Source organism: Onychostruthus taczanowskii, unplaced genomic scaffold (assembly GCF_017590055.1).
Source record: "Onychostruthus taczanowskii isolate IOZ18803 unplaced genomic scaffold, ASM1759005v1 scaffold133, whole genome shotgun sequence".
In the NCBI taxonomy this organism is placed as follows: Eukaryota; Metazoa; Chordata; class Aves; order Passeriformes; family Passeridae; genus Onychostruthus; species Onychostruthus taczanowskii.
In genome coordinates, this window is record NW_024498496.1 from 665,941 (window position 1) to 690,997 (window position 25,057).

The window sequence follows — 25,057 nt, forward strand, 5'->3', positions numbered from 1 at the left end:
ATAAACACTGCAGGTGATGGAAGCAATGCTTTTAAAACTTTTTTTTTTGTAAAGAAGCTTTCCAAATTTCCACCTATGAAATTGGGTGGGGCAGACTTTCCAGCAGACTTTCCTTGTGGTTGACCTTTCTTGTTAGTCAGCTTGTGTCAGAGTCCACATCCATCTTCTTTCAACTGGAAAAAGTTGCCAAAGTAGTTCATACAAACCAATTTATTTTCATGGTTTCAAATTACTTTGGGGAGTCTTGCAGACTAAACTGGACTTTCAGTTCTTTCTGTGGTATCTTTGAGCCAGTACTTACTTGTTTGTTGCCCACTATCTCCTCTCTGCTCCTTCATGACTGTTCTTGGGCAGAGACACACTCTTCAAGACAACAGGAAAAAACTCCTCATATTCATCTGCTTAGTAAGAAAGGACAGAATATATTCCTGGATGAGGGCTTTACAAAGAGATGTAATCAATTTTTCTCAGGTCAGCCCTCAAATCACACAAATGCAGAAAAAGGACAGTAATGATTAAATGCCACTTGTTTGCAGGCTCATATTTATCAGATTATGTGTGGACTTCACTTTAGAGAAGTTTAATTTTTAGCTTATATGCAAGCAGTTTGATTACTGACAGAGCCAAGCCTTACTTTCTGCTATTGCAGTCTAAGCATATTAGCTATTTTTTTTTGTGGAAGAAAGATGCCTTAACTACTTGGGGATGAGACAAGCAGAAGATACAGACTGCCACCTATTGTTCCAAAATAAAGCACAATTTCTGCATACAGCAAGAGAACATGAACATCCTGAGTTCAGCGCTCCAGCCATCTCTACCACCTTCCCAATACAAGTATTTTGGTTCCCCTAATACACAAACTTTTATCTAAGTGGAATCCATTTTGGTTCTATGCCTAATTTATACATTGAAAGACTTTTCCACATTTAGTGAATGGCATGAACAAACCAAATTCACAGGAAGTATTAAGTACCTGGGTGAGGTATTTAATGACAAGATGCATTTGCTTTCTTTTCAGGTAAACCTATGTAAATGAATTCTATTATTTATTTATAGTGGAGGCAAGAAAAAAATACTCTGTTCTTTGTCTTTGTCTGAATATTCATCTTCACTTTGTCATTATCATGGAATTGCCTTTTATACATGTAAAACTGCTGAAGCCCATTAAAGTCACATAGGTACTGCAGACAAAATGGACAGATACTGTGAAAATTTTGATCTAGAAAACCATTAAATATAGGACAGAAAACAGTGTACTGAAAAGAAGACAAATTCATTGACACAAAGGGGAGACAAGGTGATCTGATTATATATTGCTAATTTTTTATCCCTTTCACACTACAGTACAATTAAGACTCTTGACCATCTATCCAGTACTACCGGAAATCAGAACTCCATTTTCCATAAATTTGGCAGCAAGAACATGACCAAAGAAAAATATAGTGTCACCAAATAATGAACCTTTCACTGCTTGGCTGAACTGGCTGGGAGGCCAGAATCCAGGCCTCAGAGACTTGATGCCTATGTAGACTTGAAATGCACTATTCTAGCACTACAGCCCTGCAGAGACAGTATGGAGTAGTCTCTGTATTTTATCCTTTTTCTTTGAGAAAAACAGCTCTCAGCTGAAAGAAAAATTGTTTCTAATGAAAGTGATTAATGTTAAATACATTAAGGTTCCCTCTATGTTTAAAATACAATGTCAAGAGTAAATATAAGAGAAATAAATATTTAATGTGAATCCTCAGCTTGGAAGTTCTATTTATGATTACCTAGTCTGGCCTTTATAAGAGGTGCATAGATATTCTGGGAATTTCTACATAAAGCAGAAAGATTCTGAGACAGAGCACTCAAAATACTTTTCATCTGCAAAGAATGACATTATTGGAAGGAGGATACTTACCAACTGTATCTGTGGATAAACTTACTCCCTAATTGTCCTGCTAGTGTTTTTACTGTTCATTATTCCCAGTTAAAACGTGCCTAACTTCATCATCCTGTCATGGAAATGTTTAACTGCAACAGAGTTTCATTAATGAAATCTGAATTAATGAATTTCCAGAACATTATGAGTTAGAAGCTTACATATTGCTGTCATATTTTAAAAACATGATGAAAAATATGCAAAACCAACAGAAGACATACAGTTAAAGAAAAAAAAAAAAAAGTTGTTTCTTCTGTTATATAACATTACCAAACTGCATACTCTTAATGAAATATACAGCTCACAGAAATTTTCAGCGACTATTGAGAAGAAAGATGTGTGCTAATGTCTTTACAAATAAAGTGATGAGTGAAGGTATGGGTATTAATGTCTTTGAAGTGGGTCTTAATGTCTGTACTAACCTTGGGCAACAGGTTGTTGCAGAGCGCAAGGGTCTGCACAAGCCTGAACTTCTGAACTTAGGGGTGAAATAATGGGTTCAAGAATGGAATATGTTGCAGGTGGTTTTGGGGGGAAATATGTGGTAGGAAGTTCAGGAAGGCTGTACCTTCCTAGTACCTCAGCCAATGGGGAAAGGAAGAGAGCAACATGCAGCAGGGAGTTTAGGATAAAAGAAGGCTGTGCTGTCTGAAACCCCGAGAGAGAAAGCCCCATGGGCGTGTGCCCCAGAGGATTCTCTCACTTTATTTGAATAAAGCTGAAGGACTCTTCTGTCTCCTTTTTAGACATAAACCTCTGGCATTTGTGAATACTTCTGACACTATTACATTTAAACAGCCAGTACTCACTCTGTAATACATAACTCAATGCAGCATAACAGAAGCTGCAGCAATCCACACAGTCTAGACAACTGTATCAGGACCAGGGCAAAACCTGTCCCACTGGCATCAGCTTCTCCGCTTTGGGCCAGCAGTGCTTTGTTTCTGGTATTTGCTGCCACCTCATGTATTTCAAGAAGTATCGCAGTGGAATTTTAGAAGCCAGCATTTAGTACATCTAAAATAACTTTAGATAGCTATGTGACTGCAGTGTTAAGCAAATACATTACTTAAAATTCTGAAATGATTTTTGAGTGTTGCTGCTATGTGATACGGAAATGACCTACATTTAAAGCCAAAATTAAATACTCTGCTCCAGTTTGAGTGTCACACCATGCTGTGACCAGTTTTCAACTCTCAGTATAATGAAGGACATTGACATGCTTCCAGACTTCTAGCATAAGGCCACAAAATTGTCCGGGACTGAAAAATATCTCTCATGAGAAGGAACTGAGGGAGCTAGGTTTGTTCAGCCTTAAGAGGATGAGGTCTCAGGGCAACCCTATTGCCATCCACCATTAGCCAGTGGGTAGGCATAGAAAAGATATGTGAGAAACGACCCCTCACTTCTAAAATTTTCAAGGTTTATTAAACCTTTACAAACACAACAAATGACTGAACAAGGAAAAAGGGCAGAGCTCTGTGAGTGTAAGTCCAACAACCATGTGCTCATCTACAAGATGGCTGCTCCACCTTTTACACCCCTGCCATTGCATCAGGCAACCCTGACCCCCCAAAGTCTGTCAGTCAACTTCTTCTTTGCCGTCCATTGGTGGAGACTACATCCTTGACTGGAGGTCAGGAGCTGTCATGCCCCCCTCCCTAGTAACAAGCCTTCCCTGATAGCCAAGGTTGTCCCGTGACAACAATGCAGAGGGGGGAAGGGGATTGTGGGGAGAGCAGTGGACGTCCAAACAACAAACAATGACATCAAGGAAACTTCTCTCAACATACACAAAATATTAATCTCTTAATTGCAAGAGCCAATCATCATATTGCCCATCTATAACAGATGGAGCCTCCTTCGAAAAACACAGGGATCAGACAAGATAAGCACATTCATTGCAATACAGGAAATTCAGGGTATATTGCAGAAAATTTTTTCACCATGAGTGGTACCATACTGAAACAGACACCCAGAGGTGTCATGGAAGACAAATTTGTAACTCAAACAGACGTCAACTCCTCAAATCAGGAGTGGTTCCTGACCACTGTGAAATCAAGAAAATACACTATCACCCAGCAAAAAAGCTGATTTTTTTGTTCAGAGGTTTGTGCTGCCTAGATATTGCATCAGCTACTTAAGACACAGGTAAGGGAACTTACAGGTTATCCTTTTCTCTTAAAGGTTGTTGTCATGGGACCAGGGTATTTGTTACTAGCTAACACTAACTTAAAGACATAGCCCAAAATATGAAAGGCAGGAACTTAAACCTCAGTAATTAAAAGACTCTTCCTCCCAGGCAGAACATGCCAGCAAATTCACAGGTGCTTTGAGATACACCCATGCATGATAAACATGTACTGGAAACACTGTGCCAGAGCAGTTTGATAAAGCCAAAATGCTGATTTATTGATCACACACTGCTACATAACTAATCTGAAAAAGGCCCTGTCCTTTCTTCCAGAAGTAAATTACAGAACTTAACACTATGTCCAGAAGTTCTTAGCTACTGGCTTTGAAAAATGATGTTAAGGCATAGCTTTCCACAGTCACACCACTATGAAGATTAATGCTCTCACACTACCCATGTGCACCCTTAGTCCATAACTTGGGACTGCTTGAGCCCGTGGCTGTGGGAGGCGCATACTTTGGCAATACTTTAACACTCAAGGGCATTTTGTGGCTTCACAGAGTTGTAATCTGAAAGAACAACAGATGAGGAGAGTGTTGATTCAAGACTGCCAGGAGTTATTGCTGTATCTTCTCTTCAACAAATACTCTGCATGAGTCTTAGAGATCACATTTGAAAACAACGTAAAGTCATCAATCTTTTCTGCTTCATAGTGAACTAGCAAGCAGATAACAATGAGAAATTGCATGCAGCTGCACTTTCTTCTTGTAAACATTAAACAAATATTTTATTAACCCCACCAAAGGAAGAAGGCAAACGACCTCCTCTGTTTCTTCTACTCATGTTCAGTGAAATAAAATTTGTTTCTCTAGGCAGAAGAGGAAGATTCATTTTAGACACTGCTAGATATGGTAGTGCCCTACAGAGATATTCAGAGGTAGAGCTGCACAAATTTTGTTAGTCCATAATATTGTGTTCAAATGAAAAAATAACACAAATGTCTCTGAGCGCAGCAAACTTACAGCAGTAGGTATGCTCCCCTCCAAAACAAACAAACAAAAACCCCCCAAAACCGGCCCAGAAAGTCCTGTATTTTCAGGCTTCTTTACTGTACTAAAAAATGTCTTTGACTCTCAAAGATGAATATAGCTTCTTTTAACATAATATGTACATTTGAGGAAGTACTGGAAAGGTCTTGTCCTTCAGTCGTATTCTGTTTTTTTTTTCCCACTGCGTTCTAGAACACAGCAAGCAGAAGCAAAATAAAAGATTAACACAGATTACTGATGAGTAAGTAAAGTCAAAGCATATCACACAGTGATTAAACCAGAATCCGATTCATTTTAACAGCATTTGAACAGTCAAAATTATACTGTACCATGGCACTTCAGAAAGGAAAGACACTGCATTGAGCACTATGGGCCTTTCTCACCAAAAGCAACACTAAACTTTTGCAAACAAAATCACATTTGTACAGCAGTACTGATTGATATGGAACACTATGGCATAGAGATTAATTAGGATAACCATGTCGACCTTTCAACTTGCTCCCAGACATCCACCATTCCTATGGACCTGAAAGGTCCTGCCAATTCCGAGGTTACAACTGAGATTACAGGTGTTAAGTGTAGAGGGATTTCTTCACAAAAAGGGCTATTAGTGGAATCGGTTGCCGAGGAAGGTGATAGGAATCACCGCCCTTGGAGGTGTTTTAAGAAAACATCTGGCACTCAGTGCCATGCTTCGGCTGACTTGGTGGTGTTCGGCCATAGGCTGGACTCGACGGCCTCAAAGGTTTATTTCCAACCTAGCTGATTCTTTGATTCTCTAACAGACCGAATTTGCTCTAAGCTTTGCGCTGGCATTCTCCCCGGGTGCGTCCAGGTGGGCGCACAGGCCGCTCACGGGCGCGTCCCAGAGAAGCGGGCAGGCCCTTTCCGGCCCGCAGGAGCGGGGGATGCGCGGGGGATGCGCCCGCTAAGCCTGCACGATCGGCCGGGCCCGCGCCGCCTCCTCCGCTTTCCCACAGCGCCGCTTTCCCACAGCGCCGCTTCCCCGCCCGGAAGCGCCCTCCGCACCGCCCCCCGCTCCCGGCACGTGACGCGCCAGGCGCCGCTCCCTGGGTCACGTGCGCTGCCCCCCGCGAGCGCGCGTGCGCATCCAGCAGCTGTCATCCGAAATCTGGGAGCGAGGTGTCTGCCGTGCGGGCAGGGGTAGCGACAGCCTCGAGGGGACGGGGGACCCAGCGGCAGGGAGACGGCCTGCCCCTGCCCCAGTCCCTGTCGTGCTCTGCCCTGCCCTGCCCAGTCCCGTCCCGTCCCGTCCCGTCCCGTCCCGTCCCGTCCCGTCCCGTCCCGTCCCGTCCTGTCCCGTCCTACACCGTCCCACACCGTCCCACACCGCCCCGTCCCGCCCCTCATCCCTTCCTCCGGCCGCGCCTGCCCGCTGGAGTCTCTCTCGGACAGGTGCGGAGGAAGCGCCGAGCTGGCCCTGGCGGCGGCCGCTGGTGTGCGGCGAGGAGGTATGAGGCTGCGTGTGGGCCGGGGCCGAGCAGGGGACGCGGCGGGGCGGCCGAAGTGCGTCGGGCCAGGTCGGAGCGGGGTGTGCGGCGGGTCCCGGCGGCGGAGCATCGCCGGGCGGGCCCGGGTTCCGGGGCGCGGGACGGAGCGGCCGAAGTGCCGCCGGGCAGCTCCCTCAGGCGTGATGGAGGGACGCGGCAGCCCCCGCGCCGGGAGGGGATGGGTGCTGGGGCTCCGCGCCGCGGACGAGAGGGTGGCGGCTGGGACCGGGGCGAGGAAGGGAAACCGGCATCTGTGGGAAAAGTGGGTCTGGCGTTCCAGCTCGCGGCCCGCAGTTCTGCGTCGGGGCTGCCCGTGGGAGCTCTCCGGGAGGTCGGGCGGGTTCTCGGCGTGGTCGAAGTGCGTGTACGGGGTGAAGCAGAGCTTTATCTCTCTTCGTTTCTCTCAGGGATTTGATTAAATTGTTGCGGGCTTTCCAGATAGTCTCTTTTTGATGCAGCTCGTTCATTCCGGCATGTAGCTAAGACTTCAGAGTTGTGTGCTGAGCGAAGAACTGAATTAAGCGCCTGTTCCACATCTGTCCGTTGTTATAAAACGCTTTCGAAGCTGGTTTTGGGATCAGGTCTCTCTATCATGGTAGTAGTCTTAATAAGCTTACTCTCCTCTGATTTTAGCTGGGAAAGTGAGTGGGAAGTGTGTTCAAAATATTATTTCTCACAGGTTAACTGTGTTAAGAAAAAGACTCGTGTGTCCGTGTGTTTTTAAAACAATTATACTAGCTCAGAGAATAAACGGCATTTATATTTTACTTTTGAAGTGCAGATTTATGATCTTTTGCTGAGAATTACCAACTATGGGAACTGCAGTTCCTATTTAGCGGCTACTAAACCAGCACCTTTTAAGTGGAATAACTTTTTCCACAAGAAAGAAACTTAGTGACACCTAATGCAGTGGTTTTTTTTTATGTCTACGGGATAAAATTTGACTTAGGTTTTACCTTTATTTTTGCTTATACTGTCATAACTAGCTGGTGGCATTGCTTCACAGAAGTATTTTCCAAACACAAGAAGATGGAAAACACAAGCATGATTCCTCTTTCAGTTGAAAGACAGTAAGTTGAACTACTGACCCTCGTGCTAATTTTTTTCTCAGCTTAGATTTGAAGTGGTGTTGGTGCTGGCAGTTTCTTTTCTAGAGACTGACCCAGGAAACAATATGTATCACCTAGATATGTGGACATTGTTAAACAGCTGTTGGATCAGAGTTGGAATAAAGTATATGAGAGAAAAGTCCTTGGTCAGTGTTTGTTTTAAAAAAACCTAATCTAATTTGGTCTCTGATGTCTTTTTTTTTTAAATGGTAAATATGATAAAATAGGGAAAAAATAAAACCCTGTATGTTTTACTCTTTAATTATTGCTGAATATTGCATGGAGTATTTTGTATTTCTTGAGCTAATTTCTAAACAAATCAAATAAATAGTTCGGTGCTAAATCTGGGTGCACAATTAGTATTGCATTCAAATAATAGAATTATGTTGTCAACTGCTCATTATTAGGATATTCCTAAGGTAATATTAGCAAACATAGTAATTATTAAAAATGCAATTTTATGCTTAACTGTATTATAAAATATTGGATCGAGTAGATTAAGGACTTTCTGAGTTTGAGCAGCTCTTCGTTGGTCTGATTCTTAGTTCTGCAGCTAATTCACTTTGATATTTAATTTCTTTTCTTAGTTTTCTTGTAGTGAGATATATTTCATCAACATTATGCTGAATAGAATGTGAATAGGGTTGTGGTGCTATTAAAGGCAGTATTTCCATCCTACCACCTCCAATTTAAATTTAAAAAACCTCACTGTAACAACTTTTGAAACATGAATTCAGTATACATGGAGCTTCAAAGGGAAGATGCATTGCTGTAATTCTGTCAATATATGGTATTTGCAAGATTTCTGAATGATCACAGGGTTGGTTCAGAGTGATGTTCTGAAATGTTAAGATTTTAGTACTTCTCTAGTAAAACTTCTCCGTAGTCACTTGATAGTTTGATAATTCATATCTCAAAATCAGCAAGTGATGTGGTGAGTTTTTGTCTTGATTTTTGTTTAGAGTCACAGAAGACATGTGGGATATTTTGAAGATAAAGCAGTATTTTATACTTGGAGGGTAGGAATTGTTGTGTAATCAAATCATATAATGAAAATGTTAATAAGAATTTGCTGGTCCAAAGTCCCAATATCTGTTATAAATGAAGTCTTATTTTTGTTATATGAAGACTTACAGTTTACTTCAGGTTTCATAGGTGGCATTGTATGTCATAATTAATTCTGCTGTAGTCTTGCCCTTTCCTCCAACTTAATTTCACCAGTTTAAAATTGTGGAATTGCGCATAGCAGTTGAGTTGTTGGCTTTGTGTGTGTGAGTAGTTGTACTACTGAGTTATGCAAGTACTCATTTTCATCTGTAATTTTGTTTATGCCCAATATTTATGGGACAGGATATTTGGAACACTATATTTAGGGCAGTATATCCTGAAAACTGAGGACCATCTATATAATCATTATAATCTATATAAATAAAGATTACAAAACATGTCAGGATTTTAAATTTAAGGTATTAAAGTTGCCAGAGTTAAAGTTCAAAACACATCTTATTGAAAACTGGATACTGAAAAAAATCCAGTGTCTAGTCAGTTTCTGACTCTCAGACAAGGTGGGATAGTTCATTGACTGATGCAGATATTTTAGGGAACTTTACAAACAAAATATGCTCCAGGTCCTTTGTAACATTCCTGCCAGTAAAATGTAGAGTAGCTTGATTGGATTGTTGGGATTTACCTCATTACACATGTGATATCCTGCTGAATTTTCTGTCTAATAAAATTAAAAGACTAAGTATTAGCAGGTAGCTTGTCTCTAAGAAGACCTAGGTAAATACTTATATTCAGGGTAGGTGTTGTATGACAGACATGACTGTGCTCAATCAGGTTTTGTTTCATTTTCACAGTTTATTTCTTTGATTAAAAAAGTATATAAGTTGCCAAAATGGTAAATGAGCCTATGGCTTTGTAGCTGGATAAGTTGTTTATAGTCATAAACTGTTTTGAAAAACAGTAATTTCCATGTAAAATTAAATTGTGGAAAAGTGTAGAAGTCCGTAAACTCATCTACAAATAAAGACATAGAAACAGAAATGTGGGAGAAACTCCAGGTTTAGAAATCAAACTCTTCATGTCTGGGTTTGACTTGATGGAAGCATTTGGAGTATGCGATTTGAATAAATTATGATAAGTATTTCAAAACTGAGATAAGTAAAATATTTAAAACTTGGAAAAACAATTAATTAATAGAGGAAAAACGTTTTCTTAATTGATTTGTTGCCTTCAAAGTTGTAGTATAGATAGGAGCAGTTAGACAGTTGTTCTCAGTATGCACATGAGCTGTGAGATGAAACTAAATGTGAAATATTCATCATACACAGAGGAAGATATTAGCATATTGTTGATTGTAGAGTGCTTCATCTTGAAATGTTTTGGATAGTAAAGGCCTACAAAGGTTCAAAATCATGGGGAAAAATCATCACACTGCAAAATGCAGTAATGTCCCCTATGTTTAAGGATTCCTTGGTATATATATTGCTGAAGAATGAGGTGGTATTCTGAAAATGTGTATTATAAGCTACCCCAACACATAGTTATATCTAGATACCTGCTGTTAGCAATTGTGAAGATGTGGAGACTAGTTAGGTTGTTGATAACTTGCTTTTGCCATTGCTGGAGGCTGTTACATGCTGCTTCTGTTTAGGACTATTGATTTCATACCTGTGTTTTATTTAAAAAAAAAAAAAGTAGAAACTCTGGAGTCATAGGTAGCAGATAAAAATGAGAAAAATACTTTGAATACTTTTTCTGTAGTTTTTTTTTTTTTCCTTGCCCTTTCTCCCAGATCACTTATTTCAAGATGTTTTTCATGCTGTGAGCCTTGTGTGGGAGAAGAATAATCTAGGAATGAATTCAGGTCATTTTTCAGTTCAAAATTTATGGGCTCAAGTTAGGCCAGTTTATAATTTTGAAATGTTGCTGTAGGGTAGTACCAGACATAGACATGTAAACTTGTAATGAAGCTTCAAACTACTCAGAACTTTGTGGTAAAATAGAGGTGGTTTCAGGACCTTCAGAATATAGTTATCTACCCAGATTCTTGGGTTTCTTAAGTTTGTCGAATCTATTGAAATCTTCAGTACTTCTAACATTTATAAACTTGAGTCTTTCTGATGATGGTGGATATCTCAGGATTACATACCTAACCATGAGATTTGGCCTCATCACAAATACAAAACATTATGCTCCATATATTTTTTTTCATTGTTAATACAATCAAATAACCTAAGTAACAGATCTGGAATTCCTGATAGATAGCATCTTATCTTTCAAAATACGAACACATTTATTTTATGATGCAATGCCCTATAGTTATTTATTCCTTTTCCATGTTAGCTAATAATTTTGTGTATAGCGGAGTAGATGTATTAGTCTGTGCTTTTTGGTTTTTTTTCAACAGTGCTTTCAGTAGAGGAGGCTGCCCAAAGTAGGCAGTCAAGAGATGCCTCCCAGAAAGCATCTTAGGAAGAACTATTTTGTCAAGTCTTGTGTAGTCTGGAGCCAGAAAGTCTGGATTCCCCACTGATGATGGGTGGACTTCACAGTATTGGTTAGTTTATTTTAGACTAGAAGCAAAAAGAAGTGTATGGCCTTCAGAGCATAGTAAGGCGGAGTGAGAATATTGTAATACTAAAAGTTGGTTTAATGTAGTGAAGGCTACAGGTTTTTGTGCCTTTTAACTAACTGCAAATTAACACGTGTTTTTCTAGTTTTCTAGTGGACATCACAAAGAAACAGTTCAATGTTTTGGCAGTGTAGGCTGGAAATTGTGGCTGCCTGGTGCTAATTTGTAAAGGCAAGCTTTAGTTGACTGTAGTGGGGTATAGAGGTCCTTCTCTTTTCTTAGGATGTAGAAGAAACAGTTATGTAGATTTTGCAATTACCAAAAAATGTGGAATAAAGTGTGTTATCAAGCATGTAATATACACTTCTTTTATTTACTATCAGGTTTCTTATGTCTGTACAAGCCATGCACTTCAGATTTTGCAGGATTTGTTTAAAAAACCTTTTTCCTGTCATAACTAGTGAAATGTATTTGCATCTTGGATTATGTAAATAATTGTAGCATTAGTGAGATTTCATCTTGCTTTATGTGAGCATTTCTAGTGTTGAACTTTGGTGTTTTTAGTTCATCAGATTTCTTGGGATACATACTGGCATAGATATGGATGATTGTACTTTGGTGACCCCCTGTTTTCACTTCTGCAGTATTAAGACTAATGTAGCATTAATATTCTCCTAGCTGATGATTTGAGGGTTTTAACAGGAACCTACAATGGCTATAAACTTTTCAAAAGAAGGATCAGCTAGTTCCTAGCTAGACAACTTAGCTCTTTAGCTGGCAACTTTGGACAAACTACATGCTTGTATTTTATTTACATTCTGAGTTGTTTAATCAGACAATTTTAAGACATAGACAGACTGCTTGGTCACCAAAAAATGGAAGGTTTATGGACAGGCTCTGGAGTTTATTGGATCGGGTTCATAGCTTGGGCTTGTTTGGCTAAAGCTTTCCCATGATTAGCTAAAAAGCTTCTTTCAATGTTATGTAAAGTACTAATGCATGATAATTTGAGTGAGGTTTGTTCACATTTATTCATACTACCCTTTGTTTTTCTAGGAAATTATGGCATCTTTTTCAGCATTCAGTACTGTCGTGCAAGGGGAGAGAAAATGTCTGATTACAATGCTGATATGAAGGACTTAAAATAACTGTAAAATTTCCCTGTGTACATATTACTTGTCTGTCTATTTCATAAAGTGCATCCTGGGCACATTGGCCTTCTTTTTGTAACTTTTACAAAGTGCAATAATTGAGTCAGCAATAAAATGATCACTGTGCAGATTTTGCATTAGAATGGTTGTGATTTTGTCTGCAAAAGAACCTCTGAAGGCCTACTAACTGACACTGGAGTATATATTGTGCTCTCTTGTCTTAATGATTTGGCCAGGGTATAACTAGGTTTTGCATGTGAGAAAAATACCAAAAGTAGGTGTTGTTTGGAGAAAGAATGTAGGATTTGGGAGTTCCACAAAATCCTTGAAAGAATTACATATTGTTTTAGAATTTAATAGAATTTAATTGGAAGGCCAACATTTTCTGGTTAGTTTGTAGCATAGTGTTATTTTTGGTGTTAAATTTAAACCTTGTAACTCAGTACTTGTGCCTACTGTTTCAGATAGGTGTTTGTAATGAAGAAATGCGATAACGAAATTGTAAAACAGATGTAAGAAATTAGAACTGATAGATCATAGTTATAAAGAAGGTGTTGAGTTACTAAGAAATCATAAAATTGTAGAAACATCTCATAGACTTCTAACATAGCAAATTCTTCTTTATGATCTTTCTGCCACCTGATCTAAAGAATCCTCTTAAGGAGTTCGTGCAAACATTGTGCTTATGAAGGAGCAGCTTTACCCAGTAAGTTAATGAGAAGGTGTTTTTAACTGAGGAAGAAGAGTTACACAAGAGCATGGATTGAACAGTTTATTTCTACCAAAATAACACAGCTGTCCGGTCTGTGTGCTTATTGCTTAGGGGCCTGGACTCTAAGATAGATGGAAGCTGATAGAAAAAGGATCTGTGAAGGGCAGGATTTGTATTTTTTACACTGCAGTGAAGCTGGGCAAAAATTCAGTGTTTCTAATGCTCTACATGTGTTTTCATAATTAGTTGAAATTTATTAATTCTGCTTGTAATACAGATTAAGGTCTCTCACAGTACAATACATTACATGCTTGAGCGTGTACTTAGTTATGGAGAGAAAATGGCATAGTCTTGTGAGTATCTTCACAAACAGGATTGTAAGAGTCTGGTAGCCAGGCAAGAATGCTGATGTGTGATTGTGACAGTTAGCGTGAGTTAATCATAGTTTATTAGTTCAATTAACAGTCCTTAAATTAGCTGAATTTCTTCATTGTGTCAAAGTGCCAGGGTATATTCAGTTGATTTGGTATGTGGCTGTTTTTAGAGCAGCTTATCTATTAAAACTGGTGTATTTTGTTGAGAGGTTTTGGTTAAGATAAATTTTTATCATGGTAATTTATGCAATAATAACTTTTTTGTGTCTGGTGCTTGAAATCAGATGTTGGCCAAAATAATCCTGCAGCTTTTCTCATAGCTGAACCGCTTGGATATGGATTTTTCTTGTCTCCTTACCCTTTTGCATAAGGGATGTAGTAAATCAGATGTATTTCAAACTTTTACCCTTTCACAGAAAAAAAAAAAAATTCCAGAGGAGAGAGCTTCAGGCCTATAGAAATGAATACAGGCACTGTGATTTCTTATGCTCTTCACCCACAGAGAAAATGAGGATTAATGGTTGATAAGAGGTTTCCTTTTGACACTGACTTTCTATATGCATAATTTAATTTCATATGTTTACATAGCAACTGCAAGTTAGTAGGTAGATCAAGTTATGCTTTTGAAAATGGGCTTCATCTGTGATGTAGTGAAAGGTGATGCAGGTATCATCTGACAGTGTGCTTGTATGAGTTGGCAGAATTAATACTAACTTGTGTGTTTAGCTGGTACAGGGCTGTTTGGGATTCAGTATGAGAATAATGCTGGTAACACACTGATGTTTTGGTTGTTGCTAAGTAGTACTTAATCAGGGACATTTCAGTGTTTTGCGCTTTTCCAGTATGGAGATGCACAAACACCTGGGAGGGAGATGACCCGAACTGGTCAAAGGGCTGTTCAATACTGCAGATGCAGAATGCCATGCCCAACATGGGTGAGTTACCTGGGCTTTTTTGGGTTTTATCTCTCTCTCTCTCTCTCTCTCTCTCTCTCTCTCTAATAACAATAAATAAAAATAATTTTTACTTAGTTTCAATTATTAAGCTGTGCTTAATTAGTGAATTTTTACTTTTTCCCTGATTCTCCTTCCAATCTCATTATGGATGGGGGAAGTGTGATCAGCTGTGTGGTATTTAATTGCCAGTTTGGCACCCAGTGTTTGGCATGAAGGGTTGAGGTAACCACAGATCTGATCAGAGCATGTTGGAAGAAATTTTTTACAAGCAGTATTTTTGTAAGAATTTGTGAAGAATTTTGTGAACGGCAGATGGCACATGGTGATTTATACTTGGAAATTGTAGCACCTTCTGATCTGAAGGTAATGTGTAGTGTGTTATCTGTCACTTGCCTAAAGTTCAGTCCTTTCATGAGTACTATATCCTGGTATGAAATGGAAATGACTTTTTCTTTTAGTCAGTCTCAATATAGAAATGGAAATCAGAGGAAATGCTGATTTTATGTGTATGGCTTACTTGCTTTTTTCTCTGTTGAAGTTGTCAGAGAATGAGCAGGAATATAGTCCTGTTGTTAAACTGCAGATTGTGAGAGCTAGAAAATCCAAGTGCTCTTCCTTTTCGCAGTGTGAGTGGGAAGTGAATAATTGGTTATCATGGTTTAATGTAGCTTAGTTCTTAGTTAAGGAAAAAAAAATTCATGAGCTACAGAAGTGATTCCCTGTAAGGACCTTAGCAGTTTCCTTTGGACCTGGCAGAACCAATCAGCTTGCTAGTTTTGAATATTGACACCCTGTTAAACCACTTAAGAGAGCTGAATATGCTTTTGTGAAATCACACTTAAGGACTAACAAGCCTTGGGATTATCTCTATCTGTCTTCTGACCTTTGAAGAGGTAACTGGATGCTGGCTGGGCCAGGCCTTGCTCTGCTGTGGGGCCCACGTGGTCTGGCAGGGCCGGGCCCTGCTCTGCAGCAGCACCGGCCTGGCCGGGACCCGCTCCGGCCAGGTCAGCCCGCAGCATTGGCCAGCAGAGATTCTGCTACCGCCGAGCTCCAACCACGGCCGGTGGGCCAGGCCTGCTCGGCTTCAGGTGGAGCTGAGCTGAGCCAGGCTCCGCTCCAGCCATCATGCTGGCACTATGAAAAATCATGCAGCTGAGAACAGAGGTGGCCCTGCCATGTGCAGAAAAGCAGCCCCACAGCTGGAGTTGATTGTGGCAGGGGGCCAGAAAACAGCCATGCAGCCAGAACGGCTGCTGCCTGGCAGAGATCACGTAACCATCTATATGCCAGGGTGAGGTATTAACTCTTCTAGTGCACAGATGAAACATGCGGACATCAATCCTCTGTCAAGTGACGGAAAAAGGAAGGGGTGAAGACTTGTAAAGAAAATTACATGGAGACACCAAGGTTGGTGGAGAAGGAGTCAAATCCCAGATGGGAGGAGAATGCCTTAGTCTTGGGTTGAAATGCTCTTGTAAGGCTATGGTGAAGATGTAATTGATACATCAGACTTTTTTTCCCTGTAACTCATGGATGTAGCATTGTAACTACAGCCATGAGCCAGAAGCACCACTGTTTGAAGCAAGCAGATGTTGAAGTAGCTGTGATCTAATGAGAAGCTTGAACAGAGATCTGAGAGAGATGAGAAACCCGGCCTCAGGGATGGAGAAGAAAACTTCTGTTCCCAGAGATAAAAGAACTTTTGTTTCTATACTAGAATAGCCTATCCTTAAAATTGCACCCCAGTAAACTGAGATGACCCACGGTGATAGTTGCGGGAAGACTACCAAACCATGGGAGGAACTTCACAATTGCAGATTTCTGGGTGGCTGCTATTCATGAAAATTAAAAGCATGAGAGAACTGTTTCTTGTGGAGAAGTCTCCATGGCATCGTAGGAGAGACTCCTCTCCCTAAGTGAACTGAAGATAGATTTTAAAAGTGGTGAACGGACTGCAAATACCAGATTTGTCTCTTTATGTTGTAAATAGGAAAAGAAAGAAGAGTTGGGGGGAGGAGAAATGTTCTGAAGGTTTTCTCTGATTTCTTACTATTTTTTCTTTTAGTACTGTTAATAATTATACCCTTTCAAGTTTTGAGCCTGCTTTGCTCTCCTCCTAATCCTTATCTTGCAGCAAAAAATGAGTAAATTATTCTAATGGGTGCACTGGTGTTTGGCTGCTGCTAGACCCAGTACATTGTTTTTCTCCATTTACTGAATGGAAATAATGATATTTTATCAAACATGTAGCTTTGTTACTCTGGGTTATGCTGTGTAATGTAACTGTCTAGACAGAGAATATGCAGATGGATCTACACAGGAAGATCCTAGGTTAACTTGAGAAAACATGCTGTAAAAGCAGAGGTATGGACTGGACTGTGTGCTTGTCATTTACAATAGTGTTGGTGCTGGGTAAAGGCTGAATATTCTCAAAGGAGTAAGGATAAAAAGTAAGCATTTATTTTGTGCCTTTTATACTAGCCTGGGCAGATAATTGTAGATAAATTTTTTTCTGTTTGAAACCATGTATGTTGAATGCCAGAATTGGTTTTACAGATTATTCTCTACAGTGTATGATTTTTTTTAACAGGTAGATTGAAATTGAACCAGAATGGCTGCTGCTACCTCAGATAGTCCTCCAAACCCAAGCTGCAAAATCATGACTTTTAGGCCTTCGATGGATGAATTCAGGGAATTCAACAAATACGTAGCACACATGGAATCACAAGGTGCTCATAGGGCTGGAGTTGCAAAGGTAAACATGTATTATAAATAGAAGAAAAATGCTCCTAATAGCTGATTTCCCTTTACTTGTATTTTGCTGATTACAAACCTGACCTTTTTATTATTTATTTTTTTCCAAATGATTTTCAGGGAATAGGTAATGATTTGTTACTATTTTAAGAAAGAGCCTTTCTGTGTCTCTGGTATTTCATGCAGACTAATAAAGGTGTTGTGTAGTGTTTTTTCGGTAACTGTAAGTTGTTTACAAATTTACAATAGCAAAATAGGATCTCTTTCTAAGTAGATTCAAACTATTTTTGGTCAAATCAGAACAAAGCAAGGAGTTGGTAGTCTAAATGAAAGTAGTCCTGATATACCAAGTGTTGAACTTGGTGTTTTAGGGTTGTGTGAAGCTTTCCTGGAGCAAATAATCCCACTTCATTATGGTGAACATAAAGATGGTAAGGCAGTGTTTGAATGGAAATAGTTTTCTTTTTAATGGTGATCAAGTTGTGTTCTTGTTAATGAAAACTTCAGGCACACTAACTGTGGCTGTATTGCTCTTTGAACAATGGCACATCCACTATCTTAGAGCAGGAGTTCTTCCCCTATCAGAGAGTGATTGTCAGAGGTACAGTCTGACATAATTTAGTGATACATCACATAATTGTTTATGCTGTGTCCATTTTGCCACTTTTCAAACCAGCAGAAACCAGTGCAGATGTAGAAATACCATCTTTGTTATTTTAAGTACTCTGTGGGAGCAGCTACCTCCATCACTGGGTTTTGAAGCTAATGTTGCATGGTCAAGACATTTAGAATCTGAGTGAGAAGGAACAAAGGCTTCCCCCCCTGCCCACTCCTGCTTCCTGTGAGACAAAGCAAAACTGAACTCTTCACTCTTTGAAAACCTTGTATATTGTTTTTTTTTGTTTCAGCTGATAGAGTACATAGGTTATGCTCTCAAAATTTTCTCTGCAAACAGAAGTAGAAATGTGATAAATAGGCAACAGTGGAAAGCCTGTGCTGAATTTTTTCTGTGTTCAGCTGTGTTCTGCAACCTGTGTGTCTGTATGGGGATGACATATTGCAGCCCTTTATTCTTGATCAGTAACCTTCGTTGTAGTGGTGTCTTCTTGCTTGGTTGAACAGCAGTTAAAGCATCTCTTGCTGTTTTCAGTCTGTCAGGTACTTTCAACACATTACCAGGTTGTCTTGAGAATTTTATATTCTGTTTTTCACTATATTTTGATAATATCTCAAAAAATTTGTAAATAAAAGTTTTTACTAAGTATTTTTTAAAACAAATAAGTATTTTTTAAAACAAATCTTATCAAGTGAATGATTAATGCTGCAAAAGTTTAAGGGACATTTTCTGAGTTTTGGATATTGGCTTTAAAATAACAGGAAAAAAATTCAGTTTTGATAGTAATAGAAAATTAATTACAGGGAACCTAATTTTTTTTTAAGTCCAGGATATACAGTCTCCGGTATGAATGCAAGAAGAATAATGACTACCAGAAGAACTACATGCATTTGCAGAAACAGTAATTTAAGCACTAAACAGAGAACACAATCAGAGTAGGCATACCCAACACTTTAGGTTAAATGTGAACATGAAAGGAGAGAAGACTTGTTACCTGTGTAGAAGAGCATGTGTGTGTAAATGGGGATGAAATGACTATAAGGCTTGCACATATTGAAGGAAGGAAGGAATGTGGGAAACAAAAAGTTAAAAAAACTTCAATCATCACTGAAGTTCCTAATGTTATGTCTGAAACAAGTAGTTAATGTACTAGACAAACAATATCAAACCATTGCCAAAGCAGATAACGTACTATCTGCTTCATTATGGCATCCCTTGAGCAAATCAGCAAAAAAATTGCCATTAGGCTTTTCAAAGTCTGAAATGAGTTTTAGGCACAGAAAATCTATTTTAGTCTTACTGTTACAGAGGATTCTATACTTAAAAAGGAAGACAAAGGCCAAAAACAATAGGACAAATGACAAACAAGGGACACTGATAGATTAGTTGTCTTTACCGGAGAATGAGGTGTTTAGAAAATTCAAACTGTATTGATACAGAGCGAAAGAGCTAAATGAATTTGCAGTCACACTGGCAAGTAGAGAACTAATTTCAGAACACTATGCTGGAAGTAGATACTGGCAAGTGCAAGAAAAACAATTTTCAAATGAATTGGGGAGTAATAGTTACATAGAAGTAGTAGCCAGTGCCATTCAGAATCAGATATGTGGGAGATTACCAGTATATGAAAGAGGATTTAACATAAATGTATGTGCTGATAGCACTCTGCCATCAGTACTGACGTGCAGTCTTCATGCAGGAGACTGACTGATATAACTAAGACATCCCTATCTAAAACTGTTTATCACACTAAACGTTACTAGACTGTATTAATATGTTTAGGATCTTTGATAAATAAATAAATAAATATGTAAATGGAAAATCTTGTCTTAGGTTTTTCCTTTTTCATATTTGAACATTCAACAGTTTGATGAATTTGATCTAGGTTGCTCCCATTGAATAAATCTAACTTGCTTGACTTAGAAGAGGCTATTTTTACTTAAGGGAATATGAAGAGTCTTCAGTGGGACAGGTAGTGGTAAAACCACACAGACCTAGTCATTATTTCCAGCTGTTATATTGGCTAGCTGTGTGTTGCTTTGAACATGATATATTAACATCTTCAGTCTTTGTCCTTGTCTTCCTTAGAAAATGCAAATTCTTTGGGGCAGGAAGTTCATTTGTATCTTCTTTTAAAACTTTTTTTTGTGTATTGATCCCCAAAGAATTCACTTCTCTAACTAGCACTCTAGTTATAACAGTAATAAACATACTCCAGTTAGCTGGAAGGGGATATTTTGAACCCGGATTCACAAAAATATTTTTATTGCTTAAAGCACATTGACCTTGAACTAAATAAGATAATGCAAATTTTTCTTTTCAGTATTCATATATTTGAGCCAAATCTCTGACTTCCTGCTTAATAATCATGAAAATGGAAATCTCTATGCACATATTTGATTTTTATGCATATTTTCTGAATGCATGACTTCTCTGCTTCCAAACTAACATTTCCTATTTTGTTAATGTGAGTATAATTTAAGTGTTCTGTGAAAGAAATAAGTAGGAATCACAAGATGATTGGATTATTTTTTTTTCCTCTAAAAGGCAGCAACACTGAAACTTGCTAAATAGTTCTTGTACGGCAGAAGTCCTGTGGAAGCTGAGAAGGAGAAGAGGAAAGAGGGAGTTGAATCTGTGTAAAAACTAGATAGAAACATGTGTTTATGTATAAAATAAAAGCATTAGCTATGGAAGTATGTTACTGTTGGATAAATTTCCTTTAGCTTGATGTTTGTCTTTTGCTATGTGCTTTTAGCCCTGATGGTTTTGACTGGATTTCTTATGATTGTTTGAGTACATTAACGTTAAAATATGCCTATTTGTGATTGCTTTCCAAAGCTAGCAAATGATCTTAGTATTTATCTGTTTTAGAATTTTATTACTTTCATGGAGAGATAGAATAATGAAATTTGTAATGGACACTTATAGATGGAATCCTAAAATGCTTGTAAGAAGACAGCCTAGCTGTGTAGCTTAAGGACTGCCTCATTGTGATCATGTTATTAAAAGTATTAGAGAGATATCTCTGCCTGAATTAAGGTACAAACAAGAGCATATGCTGAAGTGTGGATTTTGTTTAAATGACAGAGAGAGATAGAAAGAAACAGAAAAAGAAGGGGGAGAAGAGGGAGGGAAAGAGAGTGACAGGTTAAGTAGAAATATCACTGCTGTGGTTCCCAGCAACATCTTCATCACCTTCTTCTGGTCTTGTTGGTGGTGGTTCTCAAAACCACAGAATTCAGTAGATTAATATACATTTGGGCCAGTTGGGAATGTCCAAGTAGCTGACCTCGGTGATGGGGGCAAGTTTGATACTGTCTCTTGCAACAGACACTGGATCTGTTGCATCCCTTGCCCTCAGGGAGGAGTCTGGGGGTGCTTCAGGGTTTTTGGTGGCTTGTGACACCTCCTCAGCTGCCTCTCACATGAATGCCCTGTGGATATTGCCATCCAGGCGTGGGGGGGATTTGCAACTGAGCCAGTTGAGTGTAAGGGTGGATGAGTGTTCACTCCTTCTGCACTCCTTATGCCACATGCGCAAAACTTCTCCTCCTGCCCACTGGGGGTGTGTGAACGAACCTGGCCTCAGCAGATGGGCCTGTGGGCTACGGCCTCCCTCACCCCAAACCCAACCAGAGCTGATTTTCAGGACAGCTGCTGGGTTTGGCTTTCTTGTGGATGCCTTTTTCTCCCTCAGCCTTGCTTACCTCTCCCTAGACCTGAGATAATTGAATAATCATGTCAGATGAACTATAGTATCTTACCTTTCCTTAGGTGCTTTAACTCACAATCCAAAGTTCCAGGCATATTCAGGGAGGGGTGAGCTTAGGTGGGCACAGTTTATTTATACAGTTTGACCATAATGGGGGAGAAGTCCTTGAGAACAATGTTTAAGCCTTTAACCTTAAAATTTCAGTCTCTCACCCTACCTCTAAATTATGAATTAATTATTCAAATAATATAATTTGCTTGTTGCATGTTTATAAGAGTTGTCCTACTTTGTTGTAAGATACTTTAAAAGTTTCCAAGCCACTGTTCATGGAAATTTGATTTGAGCTTAGACAAAGAATGAAAGTAATGAGTGGATCAAAAAACATGTCATTAAGCCTTTGGACAAGTAAAAGTTCAAAAACGAACCCAAACCAAAAAACATTTATACAATTTTTTTGTTGCTCTGTTTTAGAAGTGATACATCTAGAGTTATTTGTTTTCTGTTGAAATAATATGTGCAACAAATGTTCAAAATTTCTCAGCCTGTTAAAGAATACTGGTATGACTACAGGGTTCTTTGAAATTCTTAATGATTTCTTTTGCTAACTCTTCAGAGTCTGCTGAGCAGTTTTCATAGACTGTGGGTAGTTCTGTGGTATTTGAAATAAATGTGTTAACTTTACAGCTGGTTAATCTGCACATAGCTTTAATCTTCAATTATAAGGATTAAATAATGTAATTATAAAAGCTAATGGATCTAAATCAGTGCACATGCTTACTGTAATAGAGCTGTACCCTGTAGTTTTATGGGGAGTAAATTGAACCGATTCAGAAATCTAAAACAGCTGTATTTTTTTTACTCTTTAGTAAAAAACCAGAGTTATACATACCAAATAAGTTTATACCAAATAATGTTTAGACAGCAAACTGACAGGTTTTTTAAGGAATTTTTATTTTAATTGAGGTTAAAAATTTTATATCTTTGAATATTTAGTTGTGGAAAAGACATCTAAGATCATTGAGCCCAACTTTTGACTTAGCACCTACATGTTCACCTCTAAACTGTATCTCCAAATGCGACATCCATACATTTTTTTTAACACTAAACATATATGATGTCATGGATTGCAAACTATTTGTCAATTATAAGGCTTTCTTATTGGAAAAAATTGTCAACTCTGTTATTATAAATGTGTATTTTTGCACAGTTGCCTATGAATTGCTGTAGATTGGTGAGTTGCTGCTTGTGAATTGAGGTGATTCTGAGCATGTTCTGAATGGGTTTTTACATTGTCTAGGAGCTCTTACAGTATCAGTTAATATGAAACAGCTGGTAAGCAGGTGTTCCTTTGATCATGTGGGCATATTCAACTGTTCCTTCAATTTTCTTCGAGGCTGTTTTGAATTGTTATCGCAACTGTGCTGTTCTGTTTTGTTTCCTGTATGTAAAGGTTATCCCACCAAAAGAATGGAAGCCGAGAAAACATTATGATGATATTGAAGATTTGGTGATTCCTGCTCCAATTCAACAGATGGTCACTGGCCAGTCTGGACTTTTCACACAATACAATATTCAGAAAAAGCCCATGACAGTGAAGGAGTTCAAGGATCTAGCCAACAGTGACAAGTATGTACTCTTGCTTAGTAAGACAAATATTTATCTTCACATGTTGTGGTTTCTTTGAATTATGCAAGGCAGCTGGTGATTTCTTTTACTTTTTTTCCTGTCTCTCACAGTATGGAAGTGTACCACAATGTGAGTATTGTTTGTGTTTGTTGTTGAAAGCATCTGATACCATGGCAGCAAGAAAGCATCTGAAAAACCTGAGACGTGGTGGTTTCTGTCTACTTTTTTTCCTTTATCTTTCAGAAGATGTAGAAAATAGTGAAGATGATACAAATGTGTATCTGACTTTTAATTTGATTACACCTATTAATGTTTAATTCCTAGATACTAGAATGGCCTATCACCATGTAATTCTGAGAACTCCAATATCTTCTATAACCAATCCAGAAGCTTTTGCATTAATCCAAGAGAACTCAGTGGTGTCTAGTGAATGTCAATGTTATAGTCATGGCAAGATGGATATTATGGGAGGGGGAAAAAAAGTTTGTGAAGGCCTGGGCACTGTACTGAAATGTTTCAAATTATTGAGCATTCCAAGAAGAGGGAATTGATAGAAGGAATTCTTGCCTGTCATTTTGGCCACATAAAAAGAATGTATTTTACTTTACTATCTCATCAAAACTGAGTGGAAGTGGTTTCTGGAAGATGAGTCAGAAGATCTTAGAAAGAAAAGATACTTGAATGAGGAAAAGTAATACTGCCTTAGTTTGAAGACAAGTTTCTGTTATAGGTTAATTAAGAAATTAGGTATAAGAATAGAAGCTGTTATCAAGATCAGAAAAAACTAGGACATCTAAAGCTTTTAAGGAGGCTCCTTACCAAATGTTCCTTAGTATCCATGCCTTAATGATTGTGCAAAACTTTTTTTCCCCCCCAATTACAAAGAATAGTACATATATATTACTTGCGCAAAATTAAGTTTGGTGCGCAGTATTCTTTCTCTGGTAATTGGAAATGGGAACCTATTTTGTAGTTCTTGAAATTATTTGTTTAGTACCTATTAGAGGTGAGAGTACATTATAAGACTTATATGGTATTTGATGTGATTTTCAATCATACTTTTTCATAGATGTTAAAGTTTACATTTTAATAACTCCTAATAAGTTGAGGTACACTAATTTCTTAAAATAATTAATTAATGCAGAAATACTGGAAAGTTTTTGATATGTATCATAGTGTTTGTTATATTCATCATGGAATATATTTTGGAAGTGTTAAATTTTTATGATTTTTACTGAAATCAGATGGCAACTTAATTTTGCATGCAAATGTATAACAGTTCCTGTCTATTACTAGCTGTAGGTCTTTCCAAATATTTGTCACTGCTCTTGAGAAAATGTGTCACATAGCATTCTATGACACTCTTACTGCAGTCAATATTTCTTAAAATATCAAGTAGCTGAGAGCCTCTGTAGTCCCATAAAAATAATTTTGCTCCTTAAAGGAGAAGACTTCTCTGTTAAAGACTTTTTCTTGACTGTTGACCTATTTCCTTTGGGTAAGAGAGAAGGGCCACGAACATCTAAATAAAATGACAGTTGCCTTTAAAAGGATCAAGTGTACTCAGTCTAATGCATTTAGTCTTTTATTTGTTAGGCATTTGCAGCTCTCCATTGGACCAAAGTTCTTGTTTATTTGACTTTTGGGAAATCTGTAATCAAGGAGTTCATATGTGTGTGTTACTCAGGGCCCAACAGAAATACAATCTGAGTTCTGGAGCTGTCATTAGAAATAATAAAACGATTCTGTTGCTGAGAATGCTTTGGTTAAGATGTGTTTAGCGTTTTTTTTTTTTTTTTTTTTTTTTTTTTTTTTTTTCAGAGTTTTTACGGGATATAAATGTATT

The 25,057-nt window shown here is 38.5% G+C and overlaps 1 protein-coding gene across 8 annotated transcripts in view; it reads left to right on the forward strand.

The window, feature by feature from the left end:
• Positions 1 to 6,440: 6,440 nt before the first annotated feature.
• KDM4C (lysine demethylase 4C) overlaps positions 6,441 to 25,057 on the forward strand; it is a 239,308-nt gene continuing 220,691 nt past the window's right edge. For 3 of the 8 annotated variants that reach the window (XM_041396985.1, XM_041396991.1, XM_041396993.1), the window contains exons 1-3: positions 6,444 to 6,579; positions 17,091 to 17,255; positions 23,036 to 23,211. In XM_041396985.1, the coding sequence (XP_041252919.1) occupies positions 17,112 to 17,255; positions 23,036 to 23,211 (320 nt within the window). In that variant the 5' untranslated portion in view covers positions 6,444 to 6,579; positions 17,091 to 17,111. Of the gene's footprint in view, positions 6,580 to 7,604; positions 7,689 to 14,365; positions 14,477 to 17,090; positions 17,256 to 23,035; positions 23,212 to 25,057 lie in introns of those variants that run through there. The other 5 variants (XM_041396987.1, XM_041396988.1, XM_041396986.1 and 2 more) reach the window with 5 other exon arrangements.